We start from the raw sequence: 15138 nt of genomic DNA on the forward strand, positions 1-15138 counted from the left end.
AGAAAATCCCCTCCAGGTCTGCCCTTCAGGGATTCATTTGAGTCAGCAGCCTTTCCTTTTGAAAGGCCAAATCCTTCCGCCATGCTACCTTGGCCTGAATCACTGAAACCAGACACCTGGCTGGTGTTTGTAGCACTCAGGAATTAGATCAGTTTGGGAAGAAAGAGGGAGGGAGGCATGCAGCAGGGGGTAGGGTAATTCCCAGGAAGGATGGAGCTCCTTGGACAGCTATTGAGGGCAGCCTGAGGGCAGGGGACAAAGAAGACTATAATCCAGTCTCCCACATAAGCCCCATCTCCCTGGTTAGAGCTGGTCTGTCTACGTCAGTCCAGGTCCTTCTATTCAACCTTGTGCACCACACATAAAGGAAGAAAGACGAGAAGATGGAAGATCAAGAAGGCTCTGTTGTGTGGTCAGACTCCCACTTGCAAGATCTACTCCTTCTCTTGTTCTCATGAACAGAACAGAAAGAGGTGGGCTCGATCCAGTTAAATTAAATTTAAGATAATTAAGATAATTTATTTTTGGTACCAAAATTGGTAAAGCTAGACAAACATGTTTGAATCTCAGAAGAAAATAAAAGTTTAGGAAGTAAAGCAGGGTTTGATTAAATCGGTTCTGCATGAAGGAAGGCTATCTGTTTTTCAATTTTTCTTGGACTATAGTTAACGCAATACACTTTGGTGTTAGTGAAACAGCCTTTTAGAATTGCAAGGGTATCACAGCCATCAATTCTACACCAAGTCACCAAACCTGGCAGACACCTACCGCCTGCAGCCACCTAATGGGCCTGATTTGTGGCGAAGCAGTTACCAAACAAGGAGAAATGGGATATTATCGACTCACAGACATGAAACCCAGACTTTGCCTGCAAACTACTTAAAAATGTCATGTGTCTCAACGCTTTTAATAAAGTAGTCATAGCTCAAACCTTTGCCATGGGAGATTCTCCTCCTTCTCAAATATACTGAATTATTGATCATGCTCCTAACTGTTTTTACCCAGCAAGGATAATGAGTTTTTTTTCCTTTCTTTTTTTTACCTGAAGCATAAAGTGCCTGTCGTGTGCATCCTCCAGTCTTAAATCTTTATTGTGGAGGTGAGCTTTCAATCTGGCCAAAAATTCATTCTGCCTGTTGATGTCTGTTGCCAAGATCAAGGAGCCCAACTGCTGTTCAATATCCCTCCTGTGTTCACAAGAACGAAAGAGAAAAACACACACAAAACAAATCCTTTGAGCAGGGTCTTGTATTCTCATTTCTGCCTTTGATAAGGCACATTACCCAGAACCCCTCAGTGCCCACCCACGATTCCTCTCACCACCATCAGTCTGTCCTCGGACGGGAGGCAGGCCAGGAGCTACAGATTTCAGAAAGTCATTGAAATCTGGGAAGAATGAAGTGGTGGGTATTTTTCTGTGCCCCCGGCTCCCACAGGAGTGGAAAGACTGAAAGCCAAATAGAAATGCATGCTTTAGGGAGGAGACAGAAGACTCACAGAATCATAGGTGTTTGGGTTTGCTTTCGGAGAGTCCACACCAGTTCAAACATTAATATTTGCATCACAGGAAGGCATAATAGTAGTTATGATAATGAAGGCTTTCATAGTGACTGGTACAGAAATGGAAAGACACATCAAAGGAAAAAACAGACCAGACAGAGATACTGGACTAAAAAAAGTAATGGCGACTGAGAAGCCATCACCAACTAGTGGGCAAGAGATAACTGGTCAACAAGTAGTGTGGGTAATGTGGGATATTTTGGAAAAATAAAGCAAGTTAGAATTTCACCTTACAAATAGAAAATACCCAATGGAAAGAAAGATCCATAAAGATCCGTTTAACAATTTCACCTTTAAAACTGAAATATATTTAAGGGGACTGCATGTACAGCTTAATGGATAAGGTAAACATCTTGTGCCACCATCAAGAGCAAGGACCTTGCCTGCCAGCACCCCAGAAAGTCTCCATTGCCTCCTTCCATCACATCTCTCCTCTCCCGATACCTGAAGTAAGCATTCTCTTAACCTTTGTTATAATAATTTTCTTGCTATTTTAAATAGCTTTACCCCCTATGTGTGCATGAATGAACAATATGGTTTAATTCTAACTGCTTTTGAACTTTACCTAAGTTATATGCTTTGCATTAGTTTAACTCGCTTCTTTAGTGTAACATGTTTTTGAAATTCATCCATGTTGATGTGTGAGCTGTACTTCCTTCACTTCCATTATTTGATTGTCTGCCATTGTAGGAATATCCCACAATAGATGTATCCATTGTTCTCTTGATGGTCTTTTGAGTTGTTTCTAGTTTTGAGTCAACAATGCCTCAATAAAACCCTTATATGCCTTCACCTACCAATGTGTGAAAGTTTCTCTGGGGTCTCTATCCAGGAATGAAGTTGGTGGATTGTAGGGTGTATGTTTTGTCACTGTACTAGTGTTACCAATTAATTCCAAAGCAGTCGTATGAATTTATACCCACCAGCAGCAGATGAAATTCCCATTGCTCTACAAACTCACCCTTCACATGTTTTGTCAATCTGTTGGGTATGGCATGGCAACTTGCTGTGGTTTTAATATGAATTCTCCCAATTTCTAGTGAGGTTGGCATATTTTTATGTGTTTATTGGTCAATCATGTTTCCTGTTTTGTGAAATGTCTTTCCATCTTTGCCTGTCATCCCGTTGGGTTATCTCCCTTTTTTCTTACTGATTCCAGAAGTTCTTTTTATATCCTAAATCATGGTCCTTTGTCAGTTACGTGTTGCATGTATCTCCTACTACTGTGTGGTGTGACATTCCATGCTCTTTGTGATGCCTTTTGATGAAAGGAAGGCTCAATTTTTAAATGCTGTTTATTCTGTCAACCTTTTTAGGAATACTTATTTTTCTCCTGTTAAGAAATCCTTCTCACCACTGATGAAGATATTCTCCTACATTATATTGTAAAAGTTTGATAGCTTCACCAATTCTATTTATGTTTTTTAAGACATATATACATCTTTAATCCACTTCTGAACATTAAAAATTGTCATAAAGACAGGCAATTCACAAAATAAATACAAAATGTCCCCCCAAATAAAGTGAAGTTAAATATTCTTAGTATAAGAAAAAGCAAATTAAAACAGCGATGTGAGTTATTTCCTCCATTTTTTTTTTCCTTTTTAATTTTTATTGGGATTTTTCAGATACCATTCAATTATCCAAAGATCCAAAATGTACAATCAGTTGCTCCTGGTACCCTCATACAGCTGTGCATCCATCACCACACTTAATTTTTGTTCAATGTTTAGAACCTTTTCATTACTCCAGACAAGAAATAAAGTGAAAGATGAAAAAAGAAAAGGAAAAAAAAAATAAGAAAAGGAAACTCAAATCCTCCCATATCCCTAACCAACCCCCTCAATTGTTGACTTGTAGTGTTGGTATAGTACATTTGTTACTGTTTATGAAAGAATGTTGAAATACTACTAACTGCAGTATATAGTTTGCAATAGGTATATATTTCTTCCCTATATGCTCCTCTATTATTAACTTCTAGTTGTATTGTCATACATTTGCTCTGGTTCATGGAAGAGATTTCTAATATTTGCACAGTTAATCATGGACATTGCCCACCATAGGATTCAGTTTTATACATTCCCATCTTTTGACCTCCAACTTTCCTTCTGGTGACATATATGACTCTGAGCTTCCCCTTTCCACCTCATTCATGTACCATTTGGCACTGTTGGTTATTCTCACATCTTGCTACCGACACCTCTGTTCATTTCCAAACATTTAAGTTCATCCTAGTTGAACACTCTGCTCATACTAAGCAACTGCTCCCCATTCTTAAGCCTCATCCTATATCTTGGTACCTTATATTTCATGTCTATGACTTTACATATTATAATTAGTTCCTATCAGTGAGACCCTGCAATATTTGTCCGTATGTGTCTGGCTTATTTCACTCAGTACATTGCCCTCGAAGTTTTGTCATCAACCCATTTTTTTTTTTTTTAAGATGGTTTTGTTCATATACCATACATTTCATCCTAAGTAAACAGTCAATGGTTCCATGTATGGTCACATAGTTATATGTTCACCACCTTCACTACTATCTATATAAGGGCATCTACATTTCTTCCACAAGGCAAGAGGGAGAGTCAAAGAAGGTAGAGAGGCAAAAGAAAGAGGAAAAAAAAAATGACAGTTGGGAAGCAGCAATAGGAAAAATAACCTTAAATCGAAGTAAAGAGTCAGACAACATCACCAATGTCAAGTGTCTAACATGCCTCCCTTATCCTCTCTTACTGCATTTACCTTGGTATATTGCCTTTGTTACATTAAAGGAAGCATATTACAATGATTCTATTAGTTACAGTCTCTAGTTTATGCTGATTGCATCCCTCCCCCAATGCCTCCCCATTTTTAACACCTTGCAAGGTTGACATTTGCTTGTTCTCCCTCATAAAAGAACATATTTGTACATTTTATCACAACTGTTGAACATTCTAGATTTCACCAAATTACACAGTCCCAGTCTTTATCTTTCCTCCTTTCTTGTGGTGTCTCACATGCTCCCCACCTTCCTCTCTCAACCGTATTCATAGTTATCTTTGTTCAGTGTACTTACATTGCTGTGCTACCATCTCCCCAAATTGTGTTCCAAACCATGGACTCCTGTCTTCTCCTATCACTCTGCAGTTCTCCCTTTAGTATTTCCTGTAGGGCAGGTGTCTTGTTCACAAAGTCTCTCATTGTCTGTTTGTTGGAAAATATTTTGAGCTCTCCCTCATAGTTGAAGGACAGCTTTGCTGGATATAGGATTCTTGGTTGGCGGTTTTTCTTTTTCAGTTTCTTAAATATATCACATCACTTCCTTCTTGCCTCCATGGTTTCTGCTGAGAGATCCACACATAATCTTATTAAGCTTCCTTTGTATGTGATAGATCACTTTTCTCTTGCTGCTTTCAGGATTCTCTCTTTGTCTTTGACATTTGATAATCTGATTATTAACTGTCTTGGCGTAGGCCTATTCAGATCTCTTCTGTTTGGAGTATGCTGCGCTTCTTGGATCTGTAATTAAATGTCTTTCATTAGAGATGGGAAATTTTCATTGATTATTTCCTCTGTTAGTGCTTCTGCCCCCTTTCCCTTCTCTTCTTCTTCTGGGACACCAATGATATGTACATTCTTGTACTTTGTTTCATCCTTAAGTTCCTGGAGACGTTGCTCATATTTTTTCATTCTCTTCTCCATCTGCTCCTTTGCGTGTAGGCTTTCAGGTGTTTTGTTCTCCAGTTCCTGAGTGTTTTCTTCTGCCTCTTGAGATCTGCTGTTGTATGTTTCTATTGTGTCTTTCATCTCTTGTGTTGTGCCTTTCATTTCCATAGATTCTACTAGTTGTTTTTTTGAACTTTCGATTTCTGCCTTATGTATGCCCAGTGTTTTCTTTACAACCTCTATCTCTTTTGCGAAATCTTCTCTCAACTTTTTAATTGATTTAGCATTAGTTGTTTAAATTACTGTGTCTCAGTTGAAGTGTACGTTTGTTCCTTTGACTGGGCCATAACTTAATTTTCTTAGTGTAGGTTGTAGTTTTCTGTTGTCTAGGCATCTGACCTCCCAGGCCACCCCAATCAGGTTTTCCCAGATGAGAACAGGCTCAGGTCACAGAAGGAGGAAATTTTCAGTATCTGGTTTCCCTGATGGTTTTTCTTAGAGGACTGACACATCTATGCTTTTCTGCCTGGCAGGTGCACCTGTCAGCCTGTCATTGGCTGGTGTAAGAGGGTGTGGCCTGTGGTTCTCCTCCTCCAGGCTTTGGGGTCTGGTTCCGGAAAGGCAGACAGTAGAGCTGGGCCCCTCCCTTTCCTCTTGGGAAGCTATGCCCCCTCCAGAGAGGTCAGCTGCATATCAATAAGTTCTTTGTTTCTCTGACTCTGCTGGTCAAAGTGTTTTGATTTTAAAATGGCTGAGGCTGACTTTACTGCAAAGTGCTGCGAGCTGAAAATGGCTGAGGTTTTCTCCACAGAGAGAGAAAGGGACAGAGAGCTCCCAGATTCACCCATCAGCCAGAGATAGCACCCGATCCTCTGGGCTCCCCGTCCTGAGACAGATATGTCTCCCGACTCTCCCAAGGTCAGATGTCACCAAAAGCCTCTGTCTGCTTGTTGAGGATTCGCTGTCTGTATTGAGCAGTTAACATTAAAACCCCAGTTGGGGCTGGGCTGAGGTCAACTCGCTTGTTTGGAGAGTGCTGCTCTCTAGCACCACGAGGCTTCCGTGAGGGAGGGGCTCTCAGCTCTTGGCTCTCACCGCGGGTCCACAGTTTTTACTTAACAGATTTTATGCTGCGATCTCGGGCATTCCTCCCAATTCAGGTTGGTGGATGATGAGTGGACAGTCACGTTTGTCTCCCCGCAGTTATTCCAGGTTATTTACTAGTTTTTTGGTCATTTATGAATTGTTCTGGGGGGGGGGGAACTAACAGTCTTCCACTCCTCTCTCTGCTGTCATCTTAGCTCCTCTCTATTTCCTCCATTTTTATTAAGGATTAAAAGTAAGTACTAAATAATTTGCCAAATTAATGAATGATTATAAAACCTAATGCTGTTTATAGTATGGGAGAAATTTTGCCCTCATTCCCTGTTAGTGAGGGAGTAAATTAATCCAATATTTCTGGAGAGTCATTTAGCAACTTGTTATTAAAAGCATCTGATGCAAATAATAATTTGACCAGCAGTTTCATCTATGAATACATATTAACATGTTAGTGAAGATGTTGTTAGTAAAGATACATGCTAATGATTATCATATTGTTTATAATAATGAAACCTTTTGGAGAGAAAAAATCACAAAAATTTGTAAGTAGGAGATTGGTTAAATAAACCACGGTACATGCATGTTATGCAGTTTTTAAACATGATGATGTGTTATTTATTGGCATGGGAAACTGTCATGTTTTATCATGTTAAAAAATAGGTTACAAAGCATGTAGGGCATGATTTCTACAGTCATAGAAAAGACTTTGGAAAGATACACAGAGGGATGATGGATGATTTCGCTTTTTTTTAATGCTTCTCAATATTGTATTAATTATGAAAATTTATTAAATTTATAATCAGAAAACATAACTACTTACTTTGACTTCTCAGAAGTCAAAGTAAAAGGCAAATAAAGAATTTCAAATAATATTTACAACTTATAATAATGAGCTACTCTATCTGATTCTTACAAATGAATAATAAACAACACTGCATAGGAAAACAGGAAACACAAAATTTGTTCACTAAAGAAATAATAATGGCTAGTATATACATGAAAATATGTCAATCTGATTTGTAATTAAATGGTACATTTTAAATCAATGAATCTCTCTGTCTCGTCCTCTCTCCATATGCAAATATTTTTAAAAAGATAAATCTAAAACTCACTTTGGGTGATGTAGATTTTCTCCTAATCCCCAACAAGAACACAGGTAGACACAGCTTTTTGGAAAAAGCAGTTTGATAATATACACCAAGAACTTTAAACATCCACACCTTTTGGACCAATAATTCCTATATATTAATATTTTCTGGGGAAAGAGAGTATCAGAGTTTGGGATAAAAATAAAGCCTAAAAATATTTGTTGAGCAGTGTTTATAATGACAAAAATTCAGAAACCATCTAAATTCCAAACAATAGACACGGCTAAATATCCTTTGTCACTGAAATGTCATGTAGCCATTAAAATGATTTGATTTTAGTAGAAGGTTTAACGATATGGAAAAAGGCCATTTAAAGTAAGTGAAAAACATCAGGATATAAACTGTATAAGTCCCACATTTTGTTAAAATAAGGTTGTACCAAAACAAGGCCAAAAGGAAGTATAGCAGCCAAGTTAACACAAGCTCTATTTGGATGGTAGGATTACCAGTAATTTTGGTTTTCTTCTTTATATTGGGTTGAACCATATGAACTGAAATTGGTTCAAGTATTGAACCACAATCCTACTGTTTCTAACCTTCAAAAATAGCTACTCCATATGGTTTGAACTAATACTTTTCTGCATTTTCCTTAGTTATATGGTAAACCTGCCTTACTTTTAAAATTCAAAAAATGCTTTTAAAGCATCTACATGAGGATAGGAAGAATAACAACTGTGATTATGACAATAACTTTCACTGTAAGGTGCTTTCTCTTATTTCACAACAATTATTCTTTGAGCAAAGAGCAATTTATAAGTGTGTCCCACAAAGATACATGTAAAGATGGGCTTTTTATTGGACCCCACGGGGGTCACTGGGAGGAGCATCTTGGGAAACAGGGGCTCAGGGGGTGACAAGGACAGGTGTGGGCATTTTGGGGGCGACTTGGTCCTCCCATCTCTTTGCCCTTCCACATCGTTCCTCCTGTCCCATCTCTCCATCCTTCTCCTCCTTCCATTTTTTCCTCTAGCTGCTGCTCTCACTTGCCTCTTCTTCCTCTTTCTCCTTATTCTTTGTTTTCTTGCTCTAATTTTTAGTTCTCTTTGCATTTAATTCTTTCCATCTTTGCAATGTTTTGCTCTGTTACACACGTTTTTACTCCATGCATGAGGACTGGTTGCATTTAGTTCTGGGAGTAAAATGTTATCAGATCTGAAGTTTTCCCTGCCAACTTCGCCTTCCTCCCGGGGCTGGGAAACAGCCTGAGATAGCACCGGAGGACCAGGCGTAAATCTACAAGCCCAGAGCATGAGCTTGTTCTGTGGGGAGATGCCCTCGGCCCTTGACCCGGAGTTCTGTGCCTGGAGGTAAGAAGGGTGCAGCGACCTGTTTACTCTCGCCCGGCTCCCTTGGGCTCTGCACACTTCAGTTAAACAGATAAGAATTAGTGAAAGCTTTGGATAGAGCAGCTAGCTGGGGCCACGTGGGCAAGGAGGCTCTGGACTTGGATTTAGCAGGACTCGGCCCAAATACCCGAGCTAACAAACAAGTGGATGAGGAAACTAGTATTTCCCCGTCTATTTAAAATGAGGGAAATACAGGTGAATCAGTGTCGAAAAAATCGCTGGGGCCAATTCAATTACGTAACAAAAGATATATTTTAGAAAAGAATTTCTGATTTCTAGTTCTGCTAAGACTGGCAATTACAAAACATACTTTATCGACCTAGTCTTAAATCTAGCTTGAGAGCTACTGTGTTCCTTTTTGACAAATATTTATTATTTGGATCCACACGGGAGTTCAATCTAGATAATGTAAAGGACAGGATTTTGGCAAAGCGGAGTGTTGATGCTGAAGAGTGTGAAAACTGAGAGCTGTTTATTAGCCTCTTTCCTGACTGCAGATCCTAGACTGTCCAAGGCCGTTTCAAAGTTCCCAGACCAAATCTGATTTCTGGGTTGGAGTAACTGACGCTCCCAACACCCCCAGAGGGATGACAACCAAGTGCAGACAGGAAGCACGGCCGCCAGCTCCCTGCCATTGACTCCGGGGGTCTTAGCAGGCCCTAGAGAAAGCGGCTTATCCTTCATGTGTGGCCATCAGTCGGCTTCATCTCCAGAGCACTTACGTCATCTCCTTTGGCAAGTGAGCCAGAAGCCTGGATTCTCGAAGCATGCCAATTGTAGATCGCCAGTGGTGATTCTCCAGCACAGACATATTCTAGAGAGAAAGAAAGTAAAAGCTATAAATGAGGGGGAACCAGATACTAATCTTCCACGCTGGACAGAGTTCTACGGAGGCCAGCATTTTCCTTCTAGCCACTGCCAGTTCGAACCCGATGACACAGAGATGGACCAGAAAAGAAACAAAACAAAGCAACTGTCAGGCCTCTTCCCAAGGCAAAAATGAGAGCGGGGCAGGGCAGGACCCTGGCTAATTCTTGCAGACTCTCCACTGCATAGTTGAATGAGGGTTTATTTCCCCAGCCATTCACTTCTGTCTCTGCCTCTGTTTTCAGTAGCTCCCTCTGGCAACATTCAATGTAGAGGAAAGACAGTGAAGTGGCTACAAATAGGAAGTAATGAACACTGCGGGGCTATAGCTGTCAACGTAATCCAAGACGACACCATTAAGCTGGACAATAGCACAACGGAAACCTCTGGTGTCATCCAAAGCCCAACACTGATAAGAGCCTCTTGCATCCCGGTCATCTGAACAGCTGGGGACCTGACCGCAGTCAAAAAGACCCCTGAGTCCCAGTCACGTGGCCTTGATTTGGTCTGTCTGTGCTGATCAGTTCTTATGTACACTAAAGTTTTGAGAACCATGGCCATGGAAACCAGTGTTCATGACCAGCATTAGCCCATGAGGTCCACAGGTTTGAATCTAGAATTGCTTCCTTGTTCAACTGTCTTGATATTTCTTCCTTTGTGGAACTACATTCAATCTCCTCTTCAATCTTACTGCTATTCTATATATTCTTGTTATCAGAACATTTAACCATTTAAATAATGAATAGTTTTTACAATCCATGTCTTGTTCTAATCAGCAAACATTATACAGTACCATTGACTCCATACTTACAGAACTGAATCCCTCTAACCCTCAAGAAATCTTTTTGCTTTATTTTCTTGTTTATTCACTTTGTATCTTTCTTCAAGAGGGCTTACAAGCTCACAAAAAATACAAGAAGATAGGAGTCACTAAAAAACAAGGGAAGAGAAGCAAGGAAAACAATATGGATGTGGGGCTGAGACTAAAAACCACCACATCATGATGTCCCCTTGTGCCCCACCTGAGCCCCCCAAATAATGTTCAACTTTCTCAGCAAATGAGAAGAGAGACCCCTGTGATTGACACAACCCAGTGTCCATCAGGAAAGCACAAGCTCAGGAAAACTGCCACTCTTCTTGGTTCTAAAACCAGACAACGATTTCTCTCCAGGACTTTGGTGATCACCTTTCCAGGGTTGAGCTTTGCATCTGCCCTCCGTAGAGGCTGATGGATGGCCACCCAGTTCTCTCTTCACCATGTCTGAACCAGCAATGCAATTTTGTTACTTTGATCAACTGCTCTATTATCTCCTTTTGGGCAGGAGCCACACATGACAAAAGAGAATGTTTATTAGAAATAACACACTAGACTAATTTGTTTTGACTGCAAAGATTTATGAGAGTAGAGAGAGATTGGACAGTGTGAGGTAGCAGCTGTTCCAGCCTGCGATGACATTTAATTCAGTCACACATGGGTTCACTTGCAAGACCAATTCAAACAGACATGGCCCTGTGTGCCCTCCTGAGGGTTTTTGAAGGGTCTGGAAAACTGTAACTGGATCTAATGACAGACGACACCATGGCCTGGTTGAGTGGGACAGAAGTGTCTGGTGCAGTGCCCCGAGTGTTGCTATTTATGTCAGTCTGACTTATGTCTTCATCACCAACCTTCTGAAGACAGAATGAAAGGAAACTTGGGGGCTGTGCCCATGAGAACATATTCGGAGATGGGCCACGGGAACACGGAAGAAATTGCATGGGCTTGGAAGCTGGCACAGAACAATCCACCATCACACACATACCCCTCTCGTGGAAGAGCACTCTTTGGCCAGCACCGCTTTGGAAGTAGGGGTGCTCCAGTGGAGTCCAGAGAGTAGGAAGAGAATAGCAGTCAGGGAGGCTCCTGGTGTGGACCAAGCCCCCTACTCTGTGCAGATGTTTTCCATGAGCTCGTTGAATCCTCACGTTATTGTCTGCTATTTTGACCACTAAGTCATAGATGATGAACATTCAGGTTTCTAAGAGGCCACACAGCTAGTGAATGGCTGAGAAAGGCCTCAAACCTGGGTGTGTCCTCCTCCAAGGCCTAAGCCCTGCCTTCCACCCATGCTGCCTCCCAACCCTGGCCTCTGTGGGGCCACCGCCAAGTCTTCAGAAGCCTGAAATGGGTAAGCTCGTGAATGCCTGCGATTGTACTTAATTTTCCAAAAATCTTCTACAGTTGATTGTTTCAATTAGGTATTAGTTGTCAAACCCACATTTGAGCCTTGGCATTTATCTCCAAATTTGGTTTCCCTGCTAAAAATCCTATAGATTAAATGCTCCGAGTTGAGTGGATTTAGATAATCTTTCACGGCACTCGCTGCCCTCACATCCAGTCCTCCTCCTGAGTCCTGCTGGTTCTTCTCAAAGTGTGGTTTGTATCGTCTCTTCCTTTCATTGAGGCAACACTTATCTCCCTGAACTCCCTTTCCTTCCATCCAGCCTCCATCCAGCTGTCTCCATACAGAAAATGAGTTGTTTATTTGACCAAATTGTCTATCATCTCTCTAATCATTGGTTGAAACATAATCAATATTTATTGAGCACCTACAAATAAGCCAGGTTCTATGGTGGGTGCTGGGGATCCAAAGATGAATAAGACAAAATTACTGCCTTCAGGGAGCTCACCTGGCTTTGGCATGTTCATGCGTTCTGACCCCCACCCCGTGCCTTGCCCCAAAGCCCACACAGCTCCATCTCGTGTTAATGAAGTTGAATTCCTAGCTCAGCAGTCACTGCGCTCTGAAAATTGTCCCGACTGTCTTTTTATGCCTTTATATTTGAGATAACTGAATGCCTCTACTTTTCTTTCCTGAGGAGAGCACTTATAGTCCAAATAAATGATAGTAGATGATAAGGTTATAATTTATTATGGAAGGAATTACCAAATTATATGACAGTGTCCTTCCTTTTTTCCAATTTCATGCCTTCCAAGGTGGTTTGTTATCCTCAAACACCTCTTTCTTCTGGCTGAGTTTCAAAGTTCACTTCAAATACTGCATCCTCGGAGACGTCTGGAATCATTCCAGGCAGAGGCAAACTGCCCTCCTCTGGCTCCCACAACTCTGCTGGTTCTTCCTCTGGACCCTCCTTGAACAGTGACGTGGGTTAGAGTTATATATGCACTTCCTTTTCTTCTTGCTAGATTATAAACTACATTTAGGAAACCTACCTCTTTCCTTGTGTATCCATTCAACTCCACAAACAGAGTAAGTGCTTTCCAAAAATTTTGCTAAATAACAAATCCTCAATAAATTATTGAATTCACTCAACAGATATATTGCACACTTGCTATGTTCCAGACACTGTAACATGTGCTTGGGGCACATCAGCAAACAAAGACGGAAGCAGGTGGCGGTAGGGGTGGGCAGAGACAGTGAGCAATGAATGTAATACATACTAGAATTCCAGAAACTGTAGAGCATGCAGAAGGTGATAAGTCCGTGGAGAGAAAGGAAATACAGCTGAATAATGGGGGTTTGAGTGTGTCTGAGTTGGGACCGCTGGTGAGAGGGAGTTGGCCTTGCTGATACATCTGGGGGCAGAGGGTGCCAGACAGGGAAACATCTGGAGCACCAGGCCCCGAGGGGGAGCAAACAGCCAGGAGGTCAATGTGTGGTGAGAACGGGGAGAAGATAAGAAATGAAGTTGGAGAGGTAACGAGACCCAGATCCTGTAGAACTTTCAGGACATCCTGAGGCTTCTGGCTTTTACTTCAGTTGAAATTTGGAGCCACTTCAAGGGTTGGAGAGGAATGGCATTACATGAGTGCCATCTGAAAAAGGTCACTTTGGCTGCTAGGCTGAAAATGGACTTTGGTGGGGATAAGAGTAGAAGCAGGGGTGGAAGCCCTTGGAGGCTGAGTCAGTCATCCAGGCAAGAGAGGATGGTAAGCTGGGACATGGAGGCAGCAGGGGAGGAGGGGAGAGGTGGCTGGATTCTGGATCTGCAAGGGTGACTCCAGTGCTTCTGGCCTGAGCAACTGGAGGGATGGGGTGCCCGTTAGCTGAGAGGAGAAGGCTGCAGGTGAATCCAGAGAGGAGTTCAGTTCTGGCATATTGAGCTGGAGATGTCTACAAGTGAGCATCACAGTGGAGACTGCAAGTGACGCAAGTGGCAACAACCACGACAGAAGGAAAACAGAATAGTGGCACAAGTATTGTAGTAAATCAAGGTTCAGAGGGAGAATGTTCCCTAAAGGGAAGGAATGAGTGGGATAGATCCTTTTTCATGATCTCAGATTTAAAATTAAGCATCAGGTGTGGCAGAAACTCCTATTTTTGCCTGCTCCAAATCTGTTTTCTTTTCCTCCTTACTCACAGAGCCTCAGTTTTTAGATGGCTCCATGGCTGTTCAGGAAACAGTCACCATTTCCCAGCCTCCTTTGCAATTAAGTGGGATCATTTGGCTAAAATGACCAATTAAATGTAAGCAGAAATGTTATGTGGGGTTTATAAAAGGTTGTTTAGAGGAAACTGACTCATCTGGGAAAGGCGTCTTCTGCTTTTCCCCCATTCTTCCTTCTCACTGGAATGCAGCAGGAATGGCTGGAGCTCCAGCAGCCATCCTGAACAATGAGGACAAATGTCACACCCTGGAGATGGCAGTTGTAGAACTGGAAGGATGTTGGTCTCTCTGAATTTGTGGAGCCACTATGTCTGCCCTGGACTGCCACCTCTCAGACTTCTTTCATGAAGGATAGGAAAAACTTGTCTTGTCATTAATATATCAGGTTTATTTAAAGTTAGTTCTTTGTCTTCCAGATTACCTTGAAAAAGCTAATGAAAAGGCATTTTTCAATGCCTTGATTTATAACAATACTTGGTTTCTGCTTAAGAAATGATAATAAGGATTTTTTTTTTAACTACAAAAAAGAGCAAGGGGAAATCACCATAAGAGAGTCAGAATCACACACACACATTTGTATCTGTGACAAAGCATCTGCTAGGAAAGCCTTTCTCGGTTTCTTAAACACAACTGACTTCTGGTGATGCCTCTCCCCGCTACCCCCACCCCAGCTTCAACCCCAGCACCTGCAATATCTTATAACAATCCCCCCTCTCACTCACATATTAGGGTCTTCACATGTTTTTGCTCATTTACTCTTGAAAAGAATTTTGAAAAACTATGCTTACCCCTGCAAAAAATTTCAAAGTTCTCATCTAAAATTATTTTAAAAATCATAAATTTAAATGGTTACAAAAGATGTAGTGTCCTGTGAATTTGTGAATATTGGTATTTTAATGTAAAAATCATGATATCACTCTTTTATGTATTAAATGCACCTAAGGGAAATGCCTTTCATGCTCACCATCCCCCATTGAAAAAAATCACATGAATAATTTCTTCTTAAAGTCAGAAATTTTTAATGGATTCTTTCCCCCCTGGAATGTATATTTAAGTTCCACTTTGCTGAAGAACTTTAT

At 41.2% G+C, this 15138-nt stretch overlaps 1 protein-coding gene across 2 annotated transcripts in view; it reads right to left on the reverse strand.

The window, feature by feature from the left end:
- Nucleotides 1–15138, reverse strand: part of PDE7B (phosphodiesterase 7B) — a 335500-nt gene that overhangs the window by 19723 nt on the left and 300639 nt on the right. For both annotated transcript variants that reach the window (XM_037844473.1, XM_037844474.1), the window contains 2 exons: nucleotides 9526–9617; nucleotides 1043–1187 (listed from right to left, as the gene is read on the reverse strand). In XM_037844473.1, the coding sequence (XP_037700401.1) occupies nucleotides 1043–1187; nucleotides 9526–9617 (237 nt within the window). The remainder of the gene's footprint in view (nucleotides 1–1042; nucleotides 1188–9525; nucleotides 9618–15138) is intronic.

The sequence above is a fragment of the Choloepus didactylus genome, chromosome 7 (assembly GCF_015220235.1).
Source record: "Choloepus didactylus isolate mChoDid1 chromosome 7, mChoDid1.pri, whole genome shotgun sequence".
Classification (NCBI taxonomy): Eukaryota; Metazoa; Chordata; class Mammalia; order Pilosa; family Megalonychidae; genus Choloepus; species Choloepus didactylus.